General features: G+C 31.9%; 1 protein-coding gene across 1 annotated transcript in view; it reads left to right on the top strand.

The window, feature by feature from the left end:
- LOC111638602 (methyltransferase-like protein 2-A) overlaps window positions 1–22,481 on the top strand; it is a 40,835-nt gene that overhangs the window by 11,039 nt on the left and 7,315 nt on the right. Inside the window, exons 4-6 of the mRNA XM_023384337.1 lie at window positions 10,662–10,733; window positions 11,162–11,301; window positions 13,974–14,146. Of these exons, the coding sequence (XP_023240105.1) occupies window positions 10,662–10,733; window positions 11,162–11,301; window positions 13,974–14,146 (385 nt within the window). The remainder of the gene's footprint in view (window positions 1–10,661; window positions 10,734–11,161; window positions 11,302–13,973; window positions 14,147–22,481) is intronic.

Below are 22,481 nucleotides of genomic sequence, written 5' to 3'. Positions count from 1 at the left end.
AACGTGAAATTCTTATAAAGTGGAATGTATCTACCGCGTTATAGGGGGGTCGACTGTAATAACATAAGCAGATTTTCTCCCTACTCCCTACTCCCTACACTAAGAGGGATTTTTTCAGGTCCATCATTGGTTCAGCCAGGCTCACAATGGGTCAATCAAATGGTGAGGGATAGAGCTTGATATATCCAGGACAGACCCCACTCTAGAAAATTTTTTGGGATTTTTCAACCCATTTGATTCTATTTTGGTCATCCAGGGAGAAAGAGATGCCAGCTGGATGGCCTTACCACCTTGGCCATCCAGCTGGCTAAAGATGTTATTATCTGTAACATAAGAAAAATATTAATGCAACTATATTAACTGATATAATCTGGCTTTCATCTAATAATCAGGTTTATAGATGTTTATATTTGTAAATAAGAAAAATGTACAGGCATTCTACATCCTTCTTATAGCCCAGATTGGGCACCATTTGATTCTGGTTGCTCCCAAATTTAAAGGTGATTTGAAAGAGCAATTACTTTCATCAGATGTCAACCTGTTGTACAAGAATGGAACATGGAAGAAGGAAAATTCAGAAAGTTTTTCATGAATGGAATGCAAAAATGGATTAAATGTTTAGAAAGATCTGCTACTCTAAAGGATAATCATATATATTCATTTCTTACCAGAAATGAATATGTATGATTAAAATAAATGATTTTTATTATTATTTAAAATCTATTATTACATTATTTGAACTCTTCTCAAACTACTTTTATAAAATGAAAACTTTATATATATCTTTGTAAACTCACTTGCAATCGTCAATTCAACTGATCTTGTCAGTTCTTATTTAAATAAAAAAAAATATTGAATTCTCACTGATTTTAAGTCTTTATTCTTTTTCAAACAATTTCCTTTCAGCATAGAAGTGGAAATTTTAGTGTTTTTTACAGATTTTTCTGATTTTAATATTATTCTTGTATTATTAAGTTGCCTTTGCTCACTATCTAGATATGCCATTGGTAATTCAAAGACTTTAATCCACTTTAATTCATCATGTAATAATTTCTGTTAAGAATACTTCACATAAGAAGTATTCTTCTCAGACTTCAGATAAGAAATCTATTTTATAGTTTGGAAAGAGAATGAGTATTACATCAAAGAATTTTTGATGTTGATATGATATTGAAATAATCTACAAAATCAATCTTAAAGTTTTGTTTATATCGAGAAGTTATATAACGGGTGGACAAGCAAGAGTTCAGTGGGAGCCAAAATGTAGGTTTTGCAAAATGCATGGGAGCCGGCGTTCTGTACTTTTTTATTCTGTACCATGATTTTATTATATAATGTAAATATAATANTTAAAACTTTATAAAAATTTTGAAATGAAAAAGATCTCATAATATCAAAATCAGTTATAAATCTTCTCTATAATTTTCTGATCCTTGTATCTAATACCTTATGTTTTATATATATTCTTTTCTGATATTAATTCTTAACTAATATTGATATATGAGGGTTAATTGATAAAGTGAAGTATATGTAATCTGTATATGTGAAGTCTCAGTTCGTCGTGTTAAATAACAGTCAAGTTTAAATATGAACTTGTCTTCCTTATTTCCTAAAAAAATAGCAATTAGTGACTCAGTTTTTAGTGTTTGAAGGTTGTGCATCTATTAAAATTTACAGACAATTGTGAGTCATTTTTTATGGTAATGAATGAAGAATATTTGAAAGTGGGTTCAGCATGCAAAAAACTGCAAGTGATATAAATGTTTTTGATGAACAATGACCTTGAGTTGATATGCTGATTCAAAGAAATTGCCAGAGTAAGCAGAGGGAATTCAACTATGCCTCAATCAGGAAAAAGTGCAACACATTACTAGTCTTTGAATTAGAAAAAAATGCATCAGGCAAGAATTGCAACAACTGACTGATACTGTGAAAAACAACAAATGCAGGTTTGTCAGAAACTCTGCAATCATTATTTCTTGAAGTAACTTGGATCATGGTAATGATCCAAAGAACAAGAGACAGTCAATGCAGTATTGTCATTCTTATTCTTTGCCTACTAGAGAGTTCAAAACTGCACCATCAAAATGCAAAATTGCACTGCATTAAGAAAATAGCAAGATGCTTGAAAACCTGAAGTTACAAAATAGTCGACCCCCCCTATAATGTGGATTCATATATCGTGGCAAAAAAATTGTGACCGTATTCATATAAAGACGCTAAAAGGGACTCGTAAAATGCGGTAAAACGTCATCACTGACTCGTGTTGCGACAGGATTGGTTGAATCTGGACCAATAGTGGATGAGCAGCCGAACTACTTACACGCTACATAGAGTTTAGGCAGATAAGTTGAGTTTACTATCGTCTGTACAGTATATAAATTAGGTACTGTAATTTTATACATTTCTTTTGAAAAAAAACATTTCTTATTCAACAGCCATAAAAATTATTTATATTAATGATGTCTCCAAAGTTCAGCAAATTTTTCGCAGAAAAATAACTTATCAGAAAATTCGCCCACCATTTGGTGCGCTACTCCGCGATGAAAACAAGCTTAAGCAATGGCGTCATCAAACAGTGCACACTCAGTAAGTAATCCTACAATTTTTTGTTTATTGTATAGTTTATACGGATTATTCCCAAAAAATTATACGTGTTTTGGAAATGTTGAGTCAAATTAGTCTAGAATTGATTAATTTTATGGAAGAAAACCTTTCAAACAGCCATAGTCCGTAAACTGCACACGTGCCAGGCTGTGATTGGCTCATGTATTTAAGGATTCCTACAACGTGAAATTCTTATAAAGTGGAATGTATCTACCGCGTTATAGGGGGGTCGACTGTAATAACATAAGCAGATTTTCTCCCTACTCCCTACTCCCTACACTAAGAGGGATTTTTTCAGGTCCATCATTGGTTCAGCCAGGCTCACAATGGGTCAATCAAATGGTGAGGGATAGAGCTTGATATATCCAGGACAGACCCCACTCTAGAAAATTTTTTGGGATTTTTCAACCCATTTGATTCTATTTTGGTCATCCAGGGAGAAAGAGATGCCAGCTGGATGGCCTTACCACCTTGGCCATCCAGCTGGCTAAAGATGTTATTATCTGTAACATAAGAAAAATATTAATGCAACTATATTAACTGATATAATCTGGCTTTCATCTAATAATCAGGTTTATAGATGTTTATATTTGTAAATAAGAAAAATGTACAGGCATTCTACATCCTTCTTATAGCCCAGATTGGGCACCATTTGATTCTGGTTGCTCCCAAATTTAAAGGTGATTTGAAAGAGCAATTACTTTCATCAGATGTCAACCTGTTGTACAAGAATGGAACATGGAAGAAGGAAAATTCAGAAAGTTTTTCATGAATGGAATGCAAAAATGGATTAAATGTTTAGAAAGATCTGCTACTCTAAAGGATAATCATATATATTCATTTCTTACCAGAAATGAATATGTATGATTAAAATAAATGATTTTTATTATTATTTAAAATCTATTATTACATTATTTGAACTCTTCTCAAACTACTTTTATAAAATGAAAACTTTATATATATCTTTGTAAACTCACTTGCAATCGTCAATTCAACTGATCTTGTCAGTTCTTATTTAAATAAAAAAAAATATTGAATTCTCACTGATTTTAAGTCTTTATTCTTTTTCAAACAATTTCCTTTCAGCATAGAAGTGGAAATTTTAGTGTTTTTTACAGATTTTTCTGATTTTAATATTATTCTTGTATTATTAAGTTGCCTTTGCTCACTATCTAGATATGCCATTGGTAATTCAAAGACTTTAATCCACTTTAATTCATCATGTAATAATTTCTGTTAAGAATACTTCACATAAGAAGTATTCTTCTCAGACTTCAGATAAGAAATCTATTTTATAGTTTGGAAAGAGAATGAGTATTACATCAAAGAATTTTTGATGTTGATATGATATTGAAATAATCTACAAAATCAATCTTAAAGTTTTGTTTATATCGAGAAGTTATATAACGGGTGGACAAGCAAGAGTTCAGTGGGAGCCAAAATGTAGGTTTTGCAAAATGCATGGGAGCCGGCGTTCTGTACTTTTTTATTCTGTACCATGATTTTATTATATAATGTAAATATAATATAAAACAAATATTGAATTTTTTTAATAAACATATTTTCACAAAATTGTGGAAATAAAATTGTAAAAGTAATAATAAAAAGCAGAAATTAACACTTTCGGCAAGAGCCCCATGTAACTCAAAAAGAGCCACATTTGCCCATGTCTGCTATATAACAAGAAGACAATAGGAGGTCTAAGAGTTAATATTTCATCTCAGGATGAGGTAATGATTAAGAAATAAAATTTGATACGGTAGCTTGTCTATAAGAGGCATTCATGCTATGAAAATTTGATGGTTTTGAGTCACTATTAAAGAAGCGAACAAAAGCTTCCTTGGTAGCAACTCAAATTGACAAATCTTGTGAAGTAATGACTCAAATGAAATTTTGATGATAAAATGCCAAGTTGTGAGAGAGGCCACATTTTAAAGTTCTTAGAACAGGAGATTTCAGAGGTCAAAGATTATTGTCTACCCAACATTCGAAATATGGCAAAGTTCTTCTTGCCAAATTTTTTCAAATACGTATCTTTTTTTCCTATTTTTCTTGAAAAATTGATCCAGCATATCTTAACCTTGCCTTGTATTATACCTTGCACAGAAATTCTTCTTAAGAAACAATTAATAACGATAGTACATCGAATTTTGTATTCCCACTATAAGTCTATGTAAAAAATTCCATTTAATTTCTATTATTATTATTTTGTTAAATACAAGAGTATTTTAAACTACATTAAAAGTAGCATGTGTAAAATACCCTTAGCACGTTTTTTTTAATGCAAGTTAATGTTTTTATTCGCAGTGTGTAGCTTTTATTATAATCTCATTCTACTATGTTTATCTACTATATTCTGTTATTAATTGTACAATTGTTACTTTTCAGTGCATACTCTTTTCTGTTTACTTCACACTTATCTGGACTGCACGCACCACTCTTTTTTTTTTTTTTTTTTTTCTAGGATCTCAACCACTTGGCCCCAGCCTAACACTCTATAGTTCTCTCCTTTCCACCCTCTTTTCTCTCCCCCACCCCATTCCCTCCCCCTATCATTCTCTCACCCTCTCTATCACCCTCTTTCTCAGTGGTAACACCCCTGGGTATGCCATTTCTTTAGTTCACTATCACTATCACTACTATATTTATGATTGGAATGTATATTACATATGTTACACCATTTCTGCTTTTTGTGCACATTCAATTTATTCTATGAGAAATACTGATAAAACAATCATATGGAATCTTTTTCACTTGCTGTGTTTACTTTTGAAAAATTTTTTATGTATATAATTAACAAAAAATCATTTGAATATAAGTAAACAAATCATTACAAGAATTTCAATTTAGATTTTATTGTTGAAGATAAGTCAAAAGTAAATTGTTACCAGAGCCTCTTTGGCCATCGGTCGTATCGACCGATGTTACCGCTTCCCGGGACGTGGACCCAGAGGTTGGATTTTGGGAAGCGTGTTCGTGTTGTGAACGGTGTTGTTTGTAATGCACGTGAATGGAATCGTTGGTGATTGGATGCGATGAATATGTCGTTGTTTGAACTGTGTGTTTCAGCATGAGGGATGTTGTTGTTTATGTGTGTGGATGTGAATTACTAAACTAACGTAAGTACGACAAGAGGAAAAAAAAATAAAAAACCTCTTGCCTTCTTACATCTAGGTTAGTAAATTAAATTTAAGGTTTTAGTTTCAATGTTAGTATGACAAGAGGAAAAAAAAATAAAAAACCTCTGGCCTTCTTATCCTACATTAGTAAATTGAAACCGAAATCTTAAATTTAATGTTAGTACGACAAGAGGAAAAAAAAATTAAAAAAACCTCTTGCCTTCTTATCCTACGTTAGTAAATTGAAACTAAAACCTTAAATTTAAATGTTGTTAGTACGACAAGAGGAAAAAACAAACGAAAAAAACCTCTTGCCTTCTTATCCTAGGTTAGTAATATCCTTCAGAAATAGCAAAGGAAAAAGTCGTTCACTTCTCTTACGAAGCGACGCTTTTTCCTTTCCATCTTTGCCCACACCGAACGAGAGGATCCCACTCGTTGGAAAAGGGAGGAATGATCGAAACATTCCTCCCCTCCCAGTGCGTCAAAGATGATGTCGTCAACATGGAGACATTTCACCTTTCGGAACACGTCCGAATGGCGAAATGTCTCCTCTCCGTTCAACGCGGAACAGAGAATGCTGTCGACATCCGCTATTCCCGAAGGCGATCCCGTGAAGGAAGAACCCCTTCCGCAATCGATGGAAGAGAGTTCCTCTCCCCGCTCAAAGGGGGAAAAGACCCTCTCTTCATCGATTGCGGAAGGAGAACGCCCTTCACACTTCTTCATCTTCTTGGGCCGCAGCCAACGCCAAAACCGCCAGCTCTTCATTCTGTAAAGAAACAAAAAATATATATATATATATATATATTAATGGGTCTCGGATATACTTAACGCAGAAAAAGTACAAGATAATACTCACGACAGAGCTCGCGTTAGATCCTACCGGAAATTGCTAGAACGTTCGAATTGCATTTGCAGTAGAGACGACCGACCCGGAACGAATAAACTCTTACGTGTAATTTGTATTTGTACGACAGAAAAGTAAAGACACGCCGCACGTAGCCATGCGCAAAAGGCACTCGTACTCGATCTCGAGCCCAAGTCGTAACGAGTGTTTCGTTCTAGAGCAATTTACCCTAACGTGCGTCACCTAACCGCAACGATGGCATTTAAGAGAGTTTCGTGCGAAGAAATTCCGTACGAGAGTCGACGAAAACACAAGACGTGCCCGCAGCCGGGACACGAACGTTTAAGTGGCACAAAGCATTTGCAGAGGGTTACGTAAGTGTGGAAGATGGACTGCACTCGGAAAAGACCGCGTTGTGGAAAGAGACAAACAGCTTAAGGAAAAGAATTCTTTGTGTCCAGCCTGTATAGATAACTGTTAAGTGTATTAGATTGTGTTTTAAGTCGCACAGCTGCAGACAATTTAATTCTCGCAAAGTAAGCCATTGAAAAGCGTTGTAACTAATACGTAGATTCAATGGAGAAGTCGGAGGTGAAAGGGCGAAATTTTTGACGTCCCGGATGTGTCGAAGGAACGTGTCATGCTTCAGAATGCGGTCTCCGTGTATCCTTCGGTCCATCCGGTTTCGAGTGTATGTTTTAGTTAAAATTACGATACGCAATTCGTATTTAGAGTTAGTATTAACTAAGTTTTAATCGAATTTCTATAAATAAGATATTTGCAAATAATCCTTATTCTTTGACCGTGTTTATAAAATATAATCTAAATTAATTAATTACGAAAATAAACCAATGAACAAATACTTAATCCTTTGCGTCCGTCGTTTTCGGCGCTTCGGTCGCTTTCCAATGTGGCGGCTGGTTTAAAAGTCGAAATAGATGCGTTTCGGATGGTAATTCAAACGAAAAACACAAGCGACGGCAGATTTAAACGCAAATATGCAAAGTCCGAGTCGGCCGATGTCGTCTTCGAAAGTTGCACTAAACGAAACGAAAATAAAATCTTAAAGCTAGCTAAATTCTAATTAAAATCTTACTTGGTGTAATGTCGGCGTCCACAAGTCTTCTTAAAACCACGTTCCGGTAGCAAAAAACACTGAAAAAAGCAAAAAACACAGCAAAAACCAGAGCACAGAGCGCACACGTCTGTTCGGCAAGCGAAAAACGTGCAAAGTGACGCAAAATCGTGTTGCAACAATACGCGTTTCTATAGAAACGGCAATTGTTGCCGTTTCTATGGAGATTAGAAAGCGCGTAACGAATTCGAATGCGATTGACGTCATGGATTCTTTTTGAATTTTAAGGCTAAATATCGGCATTTTTTACGTTTCTATCCCCCGAGTGACGACGGATTGGGATCGACATACTCCCTACCACTCTCCATCTTCGGTTTGTATTCTCCACAGGGGTTAGAAGCGAGATTTCTATAATCGAACGTCATCTTTACCTCGCCACCCCCCAAAATTAGAAGAAATTCTTCCACTCGTTCGTCGAGTATTTTCCGACGAATTTTTCGATTGACCGACAGCGCAATTTTTATTAAATTTCGTAAAATTTCGTCAATCTGACGCCATTTTAAAAGCGGTTACCTGACGTCATCGAACGTTGGTTATATTAAATATGCGTGTTATAGTTTAGTTACGTAAACGTTAAAGTAACTTGTATATTAAATAAGCGAATTTTATGAATTTACCTGACCGATAGAAAATATCGTGTATGTATTTTACACGAAACAATCAAATGTAGATCTTTCTATATTGAAACTGAGAAAAAGATCGTTCGTTTCAAAAAAATGTAACTGTTTTTATAAAAAATCTATCAAAACCAACGAGTTGCGTAACTTTCTCTGCTGTTGTGAGATTTTATTTAGAAAATAACTTTAATATTTTTAATTACATTATAATAAATAAAATTGTGTGTGGCGCCATCTGTTATGAGATTTTGTTATATAAATTTTTAATTATTATAAAATGGCAAAAGGTTTAATTTTAAAGGTATGGAAAAAATTATAAATGCTAGTAACGAGTAAACTAGCGAACTAGCAATTATTTATTGTGACATCGTCACAATATTTGGATGCAATTTTAATCATATTTTTAATTTTTGTAATTTAAAATATATGCTCTCCATGTCAAATTATTAGTAATGGCTTGCCCCTGTACATCACACTTTTCCTTTAACGATAGAGCCACGCCAGTCATCTATTAATTGCTTTCAGCGAGAAGTTTTGAATTGAAATAACGTAACTTCTGTTTCGCATCGGACGTTTGTACAATTTAATTGTTAAATGAAATAAAAATTTTAACTTTGCTATACAGATATGTCTTTCTTTTTGTTTTGGAAAGAGAGATAATCGCTTTTCTAATGTTAAAAATGTTATTATATAGCTTGCAAACATTAAATAGACATATCCTCATTAGGATGCTATCAGTTTAAAAGTAAAAAAAAAGTCATGCTAATAATAGTCGGTATAATCTGATAATAAATCAGTGTCTATACAACCGTGATTCAACGCTGATATCAGCCAGCGATTAGAGAGCCTGTAATAAGAGTTGGTAATACACAGCGAGCTAGAATATAGTACAGGGATGGGCAAACGAGTTCAATGAGAGCCGAAATGTAGGTTTTGCAAAATGCATGGAAGCTGCAGTTCTGTACTTTTTTATTCTGTACCGTGATTTTATTATATAAGTATAATATAAAAGAAATATTGAATTTTTTTAATAAACATATTTTCACAAAATTGTGGAAATAAAATTTAAAAATAATAGTAAAAAACAGAAAATAACACTTTCAGCAAGAGCTGCATGTAACTCAAAAATAGCCACATTTGCCCATGTCTGTTATATAATATTATTTAGTTTCACAAAAATCTACAGTCAAAGTCTTGTATCTTCTCAAGACACACAATACATTTTAATCTTTGTTGATTTTTTAAATTTGGATATGTGTTTTAGTAATATACTTTGTATTTTATTAAAAGTTAGGTAAAGGTTCTTAAAACTAAATATGTAACAAGTGTCTTTTCATGTAGCTAACCAAATACTGGTTATTTGGCTGTTTTATATTATCATTTTTGGCTTGGATTGTATTTCATGAACAACTGTTGTTTAAATCTTTGTAGACTGCATCATCGCCACTATTAAGGCTATTTTGTATATTAATCAGTTTTTGTTAAACTGAAACAACAGCTGTTAATGTTTTCATTTCTTATTGCCATATCATTAGTAAGTTGTTTTTGTTAAGATAATAAATAATAAAACAGGAACAATGTTTTGTTATCTTAACATAACATTAACATGAAACATTATTCCTGTTTTATTATCTTAACAGAAATAACTTATCAAATTGTTTAGTGTCTTGATTAAAGAAAGTATTAAGTTGTTGATAAGTGTGTCTGTTAATAAAACATTGTTTGCAAACACTATAAACTTTAAGTGATAACATAAAATCCCTAAATAATCAGTTTTTTGATTCATTATATGAAAATATATCTAATGTGTAGCCTTAATTTAATGAGTTTAGTTTTATATTGTCTAAATCAGTGGTTCCCAAAGTGGTACTACTGCCCCCTGTAAGTAAATTAGTGGGACAAAAAGAAGCAAGTGGATGACGGGGTGCTGGAAGCAGGGTACTAAATGATAATCATAGGTGAGGGTTATCATAGGTCTCATCTATTGTCAGTGACTCACCTATGATTATCATAAAATGATAATCATAGGTGAGTCACTGACAAGCTTTTCGTTTCCTCTGTTAAAACATGTAAAAAGAAAAATTGCATTTAATATCATTCAGATATGAAGAACAATGTATGGTAAGGACACAAATTGTGAGATTCATAGAAAAGTGTTTCTAAGAATATTTCCAAGCTTTTCTCACATAAGGGAAAATGGTTGGGGGGCATTGTCTTATATTATTGAATAATAGTTTATGGAACCAAGGGGGCAATGGCTCGAAAAAGTTTGGGAATTACTGGTCTAAATCAAGGTATCACACTAGCAGTTTATTTAGTTATAATTTAATGTTTGCATTTTCAGTGATTCCAACTTTTTTATTTACTGTTGTGATTTTTCTGAAGTTGCAATTTCTATTGTAAAAGTGAGTATGAAAATTTATATTTTTAGAGCATCAATTATCTGAATACCAATCAACCAAAACATCATTAACCGAATCAACAAATTCAAATTTCTGCTAGTGCTGTGGCACTACAGCATTCTCCCATTCCCTGCAACCTAAACTTTAGGACTACTTTAATGTACTATTTTATGTAATTTGTATGTATTTGTAACACATGTGATACAAAATATATATAGTACAGTTTTGTGTTTAATGTATTTTTTCGTAAATGATCAGTTATCCAAACAACCCCAGTCCCAAATTGTTTCAGATAATCGATGCTCTACTGTATATATATTTGAATAGTAATATAAAATTAACAATTTGTTTGTTTAAAATTTTTTAATTCTATTTCACCGAACATCTAAANGAATAAATATAAGATTTATGAAAATATTTTTATTATTTAGAATAATGCTTCCTATGATGAAAACAGATGTCATGCATTTGTATGGGATATCACAACTGACTCTACTAATATACCATTTTCAAAATCATCTTTAGATATAATTACTATTATATTTGTTTTATCAGCAATAAATCCTGACAAGTAAGCATTTTTACAATATCAACTTTTTAATTATAGTATATACATTAAGCATTTATGATCAAATAATATAATAATTGTTTAATTATAATTCTATAATAAAATCAATTGAAAGTACTTTACAGGTATTAAAATTAGATATCAATATATATTACAAAATATTTTCAAATTCATAAAATTAATATATTTTCAAATGAACAAGTCTAATTTTTATGTTTGAAGAATTAAATTTTTTTGTATTTTTTTCTGTATATGAACTATGCATGCATGCATTTTGCTTCTTATGCTTACAGAAAAAAATTTAATTCAGGATTTAAAATTCTTACAATTATTTTTAAATTTTGATTTAAAAGTAACTGTAAGAATTTGTAATCTGCATATTTTGACAGTAGTTATATATTTATTAAATATTTTCTCAGTTATTTTTGTTTGTATAGTTGTTTGAGATAAAAATGAGTTCTATTCTGGACGATAACAGTAGCAGCATACAGTGGAACCCCGGTTAACGAATGTCCTGGTTAACAACCAAATCAGTTAACAAACTTTTATTTTTCAAAAATTTTGTCTCAGATAATGAACTTATTGGCTTTTTGTGTCAAATTTGTAAGCTTGCTGACTTCTAGGAGGAATCAGTTAATCATGTGTCGGTGATGGTCTAGGGTCCATTCCTACATTGGTGGTGGCAAAGGAGACAAAGATGACAAATATTTTACAGTGAAAATCGTTTATTAGAATGGGAAGATGCTTACATATTTGAGGTGGTTGGAAATGGCTTATCAACGGTATTTTCTCCCGACACTGAGGCGTGGCATATCGCTGGTCTTACGATAGTGCAAGCTGATCAGTCGTAGCCCCAGAGCGGACGAGATGGGTTCGCTTGGTCACAGAAGCGATGGTAGGTGACAGAGCTGCAACGACTGGAACGGTCCACAAGACACAACACAAATTTTAGCAGGCACGACTTCAGGCTTAATTCAGATGAAGACGACACAGATTAATCGCCATAGAATTTTTAGGAAAACTGCGTTTTGACCTTGAGATTCGGGGTTTTTATAGTATTTCTTCCTTGAATCTCACCTTATGATTAGTCCTGCGTCCCATTCCTCGCTTCCCGATTGTTTTCTTCTTCTTTGTCTCCAGGTGAAAACCGAAACCAGATCAGGTCACGAGAAAGGTTTGTTCCGAGGTGTTTATTTGACATCTGTTTGTCAACTCTGATTGGAGATTGTTGATAAATCTATAAGCCTTTTGCTCATAATTTAGCCTATTGTTTCTGCTTTCTGTCATTTTAGAACTTTAACGATCGTACGCGATGTTTTTATACCTGTCAAATTGTTCCCCTTTTCTGAAAATTAATCTAGATCAACTATTTATGATCGCTTCTGTCAGAGTTTCATCTTCCCCACAGACATTCCACCTGATCCGTTACGTCATTCGTTTTTGCATCACGTTTGTTTTGACAACTACAGTACAGTTTTTTCCTTACTTCTCCCTGAACTTTGGTCTGACTTAACAATAGTGTTTTCGCTTTTAACATGTGGATATTAAATTATATTGGGTTGATGCAAAAGTTTGTCCCGTTTTTTTTTTAAAAGAATCAAAGAAAATCCAATTTTACAAATAAAATTACAAAAATACTGATGGCTAGAATGGATTAATTGTATTTGCATTAATTTCTATGGGAAAAATTGCTTTGGTTAACGAACGGACTCGTGGAATGGATTACGTTCGTTAACCGAGTTCCACTGTATCTAGTTCCATAAATTGTGATTCTATTTTGCCTTTTAAAATTTACTTTCTTAATTTTTTAATTAAAAGTTTACATTCTATAATTTTTTATTCCAAGTATCCATCTCACACATAGCCAATCATTACAATTACTTTTAAATCTTTAATATAATTAAGAGGATTAGTTGAGGATACACATTATGTAATTTGGTGGTTTGGTACAGGACCCAAAATTGTATGAGGCCCAAGAGTAGAGCAGGCCCCTTTTGCTGTTTATTTTTGAACATATAAAATATGTAGAATGTTGCTTTATTAATAAAAGAGCAGTCTTAAAAATTTTATTTTTCATTTGTAAAAAATAACATTATAGAGGTGGAGACCACTATGAATACCTAAATTTTCTTTGAGTCCAGAGAAAAATTCCCAGTTTTTGTCCCCCCTCAACAGCTCTGGTTGGATATGTGTAACAACATTACAGGCATTACAGAAGATAGAATGATAGTTGAAAAGCATAAAAGTAGCATTATGTAATTTATGGAAATCCCATATATTGATTTCTAAAGATCCTTACAATTATTTAACTGTAATAAAAACATAAAAGAAATTTATTTCAGATTTTATCATGTATATATTAGCAGCATGATTGTGTCATGCACCTTTTAATATAACCAAATACTTTTAATATTAATTTGAAATTTCAGCTCTTAGTTTACTTTCATAAATGCATGAGCTTGTTGAACTCATATAATGTTTGTGCCATATGCAAAGCAGTATATTTATCTGCTAAATTTTACTTCATTCTCACCAGGGTTAAGAATTCACCATTCTTGCCTACTATCCTATAATCTAAAAATAGAATTTAATATTGTATTAAATTTATCATAATGACTTTATAAGAATTTAAATGAATTGCTAAAATATTTACTTTTTATTTAACTTGATTTCAGATTTCATTGTGCAATTAAGAATTTAACTTCATATTTAAAACCAGGAGGGGTTATCTTATTTAGAGACTATGGACAATATGATATGGCAGAATTACGTTTTAAACCAGGACATTGCTTACAAAATCATTTTTATGTTAGAGGAGATGGTACAAGAGTTTATTTTTTTACACAAGGTAAATGTGACTATTAATTGCTAACATTTATTCATTTAAGATATGAAATATTTTAACTTATTTATGTTTAATAATTGCTCAATTATTTGTAATCAGTTTATTATTGAGTTGGAGTATATTTTAAATAATTTACAATAAATCAATTCAAATCATGAAAAAGAACCATATCATAAATACTGCTGCTAACAAACTTTACAGTTTGTACTACAAATTTGGTTGGATTCATGAAAATGTCATTACTAATGATATCATTAAAAATGGCAATTTAACAATTTGTTTTAGATGCAATTTATAAAAGCAAGTTGTGAAGCATTGCATTGCTAATGATAAAATAACTAGCATCTGGCATTGAGAGTTAGGGATGTTATCAGCATTTCTATTGGCTATGGCCAATAAGAAATTAGAAATTTTACTCATGGATTTAGCACTCATTAAGTGATGGTAATCATGAAAGAAGGGTGGATACAAAATAGTGAAGTTAAGAAATTTTGTTTTTGTCTTTTAAATCAGTTTATAATATGAAGAATCATAACAGCTTTAATTAATAAATTCTGTAATTAATGCTTATTAAATTCAGTATGTTTAGAATATTACAGTAAGCATACAATAAAATTATTTTGAATTAAAAAATAATGTCAAAATAAAGTTGTATACATTTAAATGTCTATTTTAATGAAATGTCAGATACAAAAAATACATCATTAGTATGTTAAAAACTTCATAGAAATAAATTAATGCAATTGGCATTTATCATTATAAGAAAAGCAATATACTTTAGTTCAATTTTACATAAAGTATCAAATATATATCTAATTATTCTATATATTGTTACTTGATTAAGATGAACATCATCATCTGCAACAGATTAAAAACTGCCGCTATAAGAAATTTTAAAACATCAGTATCCACTAGAATTGTGTATGCTCTGTTAGTATAGTTTTATATGTGCAATCTGTGCTTCTTGATTGAATTTTTAAAAAAATTTCGTTTTGATAATAAATAATATCTAATAAGTGTAAAAACTATAATATCATTGATGGCTAGATGAGGGCAACTGATAGATTCAGCACAAGTATTTATCATCATCACTGACCATGAACAATTTCTTCCACACCTTGAAATGGTGAATAACAATACCTCTGTTGTTGTTATAAAAGAATGATGCAGTTTAATAGCATTTCAATCAATGACATGTTTTGTGAATATGCTTGAATGCTATTACATCTTATAATGACAAAATACTGTCATTATTTCAGTAATAGCATGTCTGTGAAGTCAGTCCTTAGCCAGTAGAATTTTCCTTGCATCTTCTATATATTCCTACCTTTCCGTTTGATGCTAAATGATGTAGCTTAATTTATTAATTGATGTTATAGATTACTTTTGCTGATTTTATTTGATTCTACTTTACATATTGGAAAATCAATTTTTATTTTAATTCAATTATTATCAATATAGATAATTTTCAAAGAGATTCAGAATATATGTTAATTTTTCAAAGGACAACACATTACAAAATCAAATTTTAAAATATTTTGTGTTTAAAATTTGCAAAATTGAAAATTAAATAGCATTTGTGACAAAATATAAATTAAACTTTAAGTCAACTTACAGCCATAACTTACTATTTTTCAGTACTAGAAAGAGATGAGGAGTAAATGAACTACCCAAATGTATGAATCACCCTTACTGAAAATCTGAAAACTCTGAAATCTGCTAATTGTAACAAAACTGAGGACTGATAGTTTCAACATCATAACACATCTCATTTGTCTTCAGTCTTGATTTAATCATTTCTAGATGCTTTAACTGTTTAAAATATAAAAACATATTGTATACTTTATACATCATTCATTCTGTTTAACACAATACTAAAAACCATCCAGAGTTTCCAGCACTGTTTATTTAGCAGACAAATGTTTTGGCTGACTTCATAAGCCTCCTTTAGAATGTTAAATTGTTCCATGACATTTTTATAAAATTTAAAAGATGGAATGTCCAGGCTTTAAGTATGAATGTACAGTACAATCAATCAATCAATCATTTTATTGCTGTACAATGGTATCATGTGACCACAATCAGTAGTAACAATATTGTACAAACAATACAATGAATATTACTGTTACAATAAAATTATAATATGATACAATTACAATACATATAAAATACATATATGTTTAGAATATATATGTATAATAAAATAATTAAAAAGGTAAAGATATAGTAATAAATGTAAGATATAAGTAAAGTAATAGCTCGACTTACGCAAACCTGGAGTTACACGATTTTCAAATCTTGTCGATTCGTCTTTTGTTTGAGCGCCATGCAACTCTTAATTACTCACTCCCCCCACACTATTGCTCAGCTTAATGTTCAGACGTGTCGTGCAGAATCAACGCATAGCTACAATTTATTTTGTTATTTATTTCTGTGTTTGTTATATCTACGGAGACTTGAGAGACTCTGCCATGTCATCCAAATGAAGTAGAACTGATTCTTCTGCATCAAACAAGAAAAGAATAACTTTATCTTTGGAATGTAAGGTTGACATTATTAGAGACTTCGATGCAAAAATGAAAATTTGTGAATTGGCAAAGAAGTTTGATCTACTGGAATTGATGGTCAGAACAATTATAAAAGGTAAAGAAAAAATTCTTGAAACTGTGAAAAATGCTCAATCTTTAAATTCAAGCATCATTCATAAACATTACTGTATTATTGCTGAAATGGAAACATGTTAAAATTATGGTGTGATAATCAAGTAAATGTGAAAAATTTGCCTGTTGATCAGAACACAATGTGGTCTCAAGCTAAGCTGATTTTTGAGAGATTGAAAGAGGATGCTGGAAAGGTAGCTAAAGATGAAGAGTTTAAAGCCAATTTAAAAGTCGCTGTAATTGGCATAGCATTGCAGAAAGTGGAGAGGTGGCAAGTGCTGATAAAAAGGTTTCATCTTACTATCCAGAGAAATTCAAAGCTATGATAGATGAAGTTGGCTATACCAGCCAAACCATATGCAACGTAGATGAGACGGGCCTGTTCTGGAAGATGCCTAAAAGAATTTTTATCATGCGTGAAGAGAAAACCTTTCCAGATTTTAAGGCCGCCAAAGATCAATTGACAGTGATAGTTGGCACGAATGCAGCTGGTGATTGAAGTTATAGTAAAACCTCTTTTACTTTACCACTCAGAAAATCCAAGAGCATTGAAAAATAAATCTAAATCTGGCTTGCCTGTGATTTGGAAGTCTAATCATAAAGCTTGCATGGCAGCTTCCCTTTTTGAGGACTGGTTTGGTCATCACTTAATGAATACCTGAAGTCAAACATTCTTGCCAATCTAAACAAATTCCATTTAAAGTGATGTTAATAATCAACAACGCACCAGGTCATCCTCCTGCAACTTTAACTAATTTTGACCCAAGTGTGAAAGTTGTATTTTTGCCACCAAATACAACCAGCTTGCTTCCACTGAAGGATCAGGAAGTCATCAAAACATTTAAAGCTTTTTACACAAGATGATTGTTTGCACATCTGCACGAAGCTATGAGACAAAACAACGAGCTCTCTGTTAAAGACTTTTGGAAACAATTCAACGTTTTAGATGCAGTGAGAATCATTGGACAATCTTGGAATGAAGCTTCACAAAAAACTTTAAATGGCATCTGGAAAAAAACTGTGTCCTTTTTTTCACCACTGAAACTCAGGCGGAATCAGTGCCAGAGCCTGATGAAATTGATAATGTGATTGAAAAAGTTGTTGATCTTGCCAGGAAAATAAATTTAGAAGTATATAGTGATGACATTCAAGAACTTCTGCATTCCCACAGTCAGGAGCTGACAATTGATGAGCTCATAGAAATGCATGAGCAAGAGCAAGACATTGAAGAACTCGATTCTTTAGACCCTGTTCAATCAGAAGATCGAATGACTGTTGGAAACTTGACAGAAGGCTTCAGTTCAATTGAAAAGGGGTTACAAATTTTAGAAAATATAGACTCCAACGAAGAGCACATTTCTTCTACTAAATGAGAAATAAAAAAATTTTTAGCATGCTACGAGGAAATTTTGCGGGAGAAAAAAAATTTTGAGCCATCGGACAAATTTGTTAGATTTATGAAGCCTTCTAAATCAAAATAACTTTGGTTTACAATTTTAATAATATAATTTGTTATACATATGTATTATCTAAGATTTTATTAAACATTTTTTTTTAAATTATTGTTTTATTTAGTCTCCGGCACCAATTAAAAACAATTTGTATGTATTTATATGTGAAATTATACCCTGACTTACGCGAATTCGACTTATGTGGTTATCGCACAGTCCCACCTATCACATAAGTTCATGGTATTACTGTATAAAATATAATAATGGTATAAATGATAAGGTACAGTATACAATTAACAGATTAATGAAATATCAGAAATACAGGTACTTCAGATGCAAATACAAATACTATAGGTACAAATAGTTATCAGGAATACAAATACTTAAAATACAAATATAGATACTAGAGATACAAATAATTAAATGAAAATACAATTAACAGAAGTACAGTGGTTACTCTTAATACAAATACAATAGATACAATACAGATACCAGAGGTACAAATAGTTAACAGGAATACAACAATATAAGTATAGATACAGATACTAGAGATACCAATGAGTAAGAAAATACAGAAATGATATGTCTGAACACCCATGGTGTTGTTGTTAGAAGTGTTAAATGTGCAGTCAACCCTTTTAAGATATTGTTCCCTTGCTTGTAGATACACAGAACAGGATTTAACCATGGAGTTGTCATGTTTACCATTTTCCGCTCTAATGCAATTTGTGAACCTAGCTTCCTCCTTCTTGTCACAGTCTTTGTAAACATGATCACCATCACAGTGACTGCAGACGTGTACTTTTGAAGCACAATCTTTGGCATAATGTCCATGGAAAAGACACTTGTAACATTGGACAATAGGCACAAAGTCATATATTGTACATTCAGTCCACTTTAAGTAGATTTTTCCTTGTTTGCATATGAGGTTCCTCAGTTTTGGTGCCACCTCCAGCATTCATGAACCCAAGTTTTTTTATCATGACCAAATATGATAAATGTAAAGGGGGAGGAGCTTAGTGGGCACTGGCATTTCAACAAGCAGTATCAGGTCAATCCTGGTTCAAACAGTTTGTCAATTTCCTTAAAGTTTGATTGTGATCATTGTTGCATTGAAGATTTGGGAATCCTTATAAGTTACCTATTGTGAGTAACCAAGTGTTAATTGTGATAATATTATCTACTATTATTTATTGATATTACAATTTAATATTTATTACCCTTATATTAGTGAAAATGCCAAATGAAAGAAAATACACTCAAAAATTTCAAATAGAATAGCTATGTGATGATAGGTATAAAAACTGGTTGCAGAAACTGGTTAAAATATTGTAACTGCTTTTTGATAGCAAAAATAAGTGATTTAGAAAAGCATAGGAAAACTCAAAAACATAAAAGCTGAGTCATTGTTTAGTGTTCAGAGGAGTGCAAATATTCTTCCATTTATGGAACGCTCAAATGTTCATAGAACAGAGGAAAATATGGCACTTTTTGTAGCAGAAAGTTATCGTGTAAGTCATGTAGACAAACTAACTAAATTCTGTACATCAAATTTTTCAGATAGCAAAAGTTGTAATAATCTGACTCTTGATGAACAAAATGTTCAGCCATAATTTCAAATGTTTTAGCACCAAGTTAAAAAAGAAAATTTAATAGTTGGTATAGATGATAGCAATTATAATTTACTAATTGACAAACATAATGACATTTCAATTTCTAAGCTTTTAGGTATTATAATTACATATTATTCTCAAAATAAAAAATGCATAACTACAACTTTTTTAGATTTAGTACCACTTAGAGTGCAATGCTGATGCAATTTGTGAAACAATTAAATTTTTCTTGAGAAATAATGCCTTTATTTAGTCAGATGAATATTGTTAAGACAAACTGTGGAATGGATTGAATATTATTTCACTCAGTAGCATATTAACCATTGGAGTCGCATAAAAATCTACCGACTCCAACTCTGACTTTTCCTTACCATCCAACTCCGACCCCGACCAGGGTCGGACATGTTACTGAAAGAGACCCAGAAATTCTGATGCCATCATGTGACCTCAGAATAAAAGGTTCAATAAATAGAGTTCTAATAAAGATAGAACATAGAAACTTTTTATTCCAAAGCTATAAGACTCCTCTAAGTAATATATAAATATGTACTCGATAATTTTTACTTTTTCGGCTGTTATATATAACAGATGGAAAGTGTAGCACTGGGTGAAAAAATGACCCCTCCCAAATGTTTACATTTTTGGACTCGGGACACCTTGAAATTTCGAGATATACAAAAGATTCGAGGTTTTTTTTCTATATGTGTGGATTTTAGACTGTGTATGTGGGGCACGATTTTGTTCACTGTTTGTTTTCTGTTTGAAGCCTAATAATTTCTGTGGTCAATGTGGTCAGAATCGGAATCAGATGGTTTAAGACAGGAGTTAGTTATTAAGCGTCAAAGTGGTTGAACTAAATTGTGTCCCCATATACATTCTAACATCTTAGGCGAGAACATCTTAATGGGTTTTACTGTACTATTATAAAATGACAAAAAAGCTTACTTTGAGGGTAGAGACGCGTTTTATTTTATTACTATTATTATTTTTTTAATTTTGAACGCTAATAACGAATAACATATTCATTAAGAGATATGACACATGACCACTTTTATGTCTTTACCATGTCATTCTTTAATTAAGAACCAAAATTTAATAGTATTAATGCCCCTTTATACGCAAGCTACAGTGCCACATTTCGTCTCTTAAACTTTACCCATTCTGAGATATTGCTTAATATCTCAGAACAGAAAATAAAGAAATTAAACAAATTAGATGCCAGCGCACACACTTGTGCGAATTTTTCCCCTTTTATTGACTTTTTTTGGGGTTTCAGTAGGTCTCCAAACATGTAGATTTGCAAAAGAAACTTGGAGGGTCAAATTTGACACGATTCCAATACTTTTCTGTTTTACATACATTACAAGTTGGGAAGTAAAAAGGAGTTGGAGTCGGCGGATTTTTTGACGACTCTGACTCCAGCTAAAACACCAAAACTCCGACTCCACAGCCCTGATATTAACAATTAGATATGGTTTGAAGAGATTAGGGAAATGTAGCTATGATTATGAATTGCCAGCAAATGTCATTGGAAAAATAGGCACTATAAAATCATATCAAAATTTAGTCTGAAGCGGGGCCATCTTTTAAACACAATGAAGAAATTGAAGAAGTAATGGAATTTAGTGACAAATGGACTTTTTGAATAAACTTAAAAATAGATTAATTAAATTCTGGTTTTTATTATTCTCAGCTATTTTTAGAGAATTTTTTTGTTTGCTTTTAGCTACTTTTATTTTTTTGAGTTGGCAACCCTACTGGTGATACTCTGCCGTCTGTCCTTTGTTAATCTCAAGAATGGAGTTAGATTGATAAAAATCAAGACCAGACATAGATAACTTAGGGCAGGGGTGGGCAACAGTTTTTGCCCCCAGACCGAATTGGAAAGAACTTTTTTCACGGGCTGAACTAGAGGCTGCCCTAGGAAGATTTTGAGATGGTGTGAGATCTCGTTGTGTCACTCCATAAAGACTAAATTGTACATAGATATTACAGATACATTTTTCACGTTATTATGCTTTATCAACGTTCTATGCTGTACTTAAGAGATTTGTAATAGAAGGTTAACTCTAACCGGACAGCAAGTTGTTGACCTTTTTTTTCTTTTTAGGCATTAGAATTTTTCACCTATCTATTCTGACTTGAGTAGCTAATATTGAAAGATTAATCGCAGGCCACATAAATCCGTTACATGGGCCACATCCAGGCTATGCCTGACTTAGGCGTTAGAGGCTCCAATTAATTACTGTATATATGAACTTTCATTCTGGACAAAGTCATAATTTTTTAAATTAAAGATGATTGTCACAATAAATAATTGCTCATATACTTGTAAAATACCATTATCATAATATCAGATGTATTCAAATTTTAAAAAGTTTTCATTTGTATTTGTGTTTTATATTCTGATAAGTTTATGATCAAAATTTCTTCCTTTTGATTTTTTTCTAATACAGTGGTACCTCAAGTTACGAACGCCCCAGCATACGAAATTTTCAGGATACGACATGAAATTCGAACATATTTTTGCTCCACGATACGAACAAAAACTCACCATACGACGTTACATTAGTTCGCATTTTTCATTTGTTTTTCTTACTACAGTTATTTTTTT

The sequence above is a fragment of the Centruroides sculpturatus genome, unplaced genomic scaffold, assembly GCF_000671375.1.
Source record: "Centruroides sculpturatus isolate CEXI.00-Female unplaced genomic scaffold, Cexi_2.0 scaffold801, whole genome shotgun sequence".
NCBI lineage: Eukaryota > Metazoa > Arthropoda > Arachnida > Scorpiones > Buthidae > Centruroides > Centruroides sculpturatus.
This window is presented reverse-complemented; position numbering and strand designations above follow the sequence as displayed.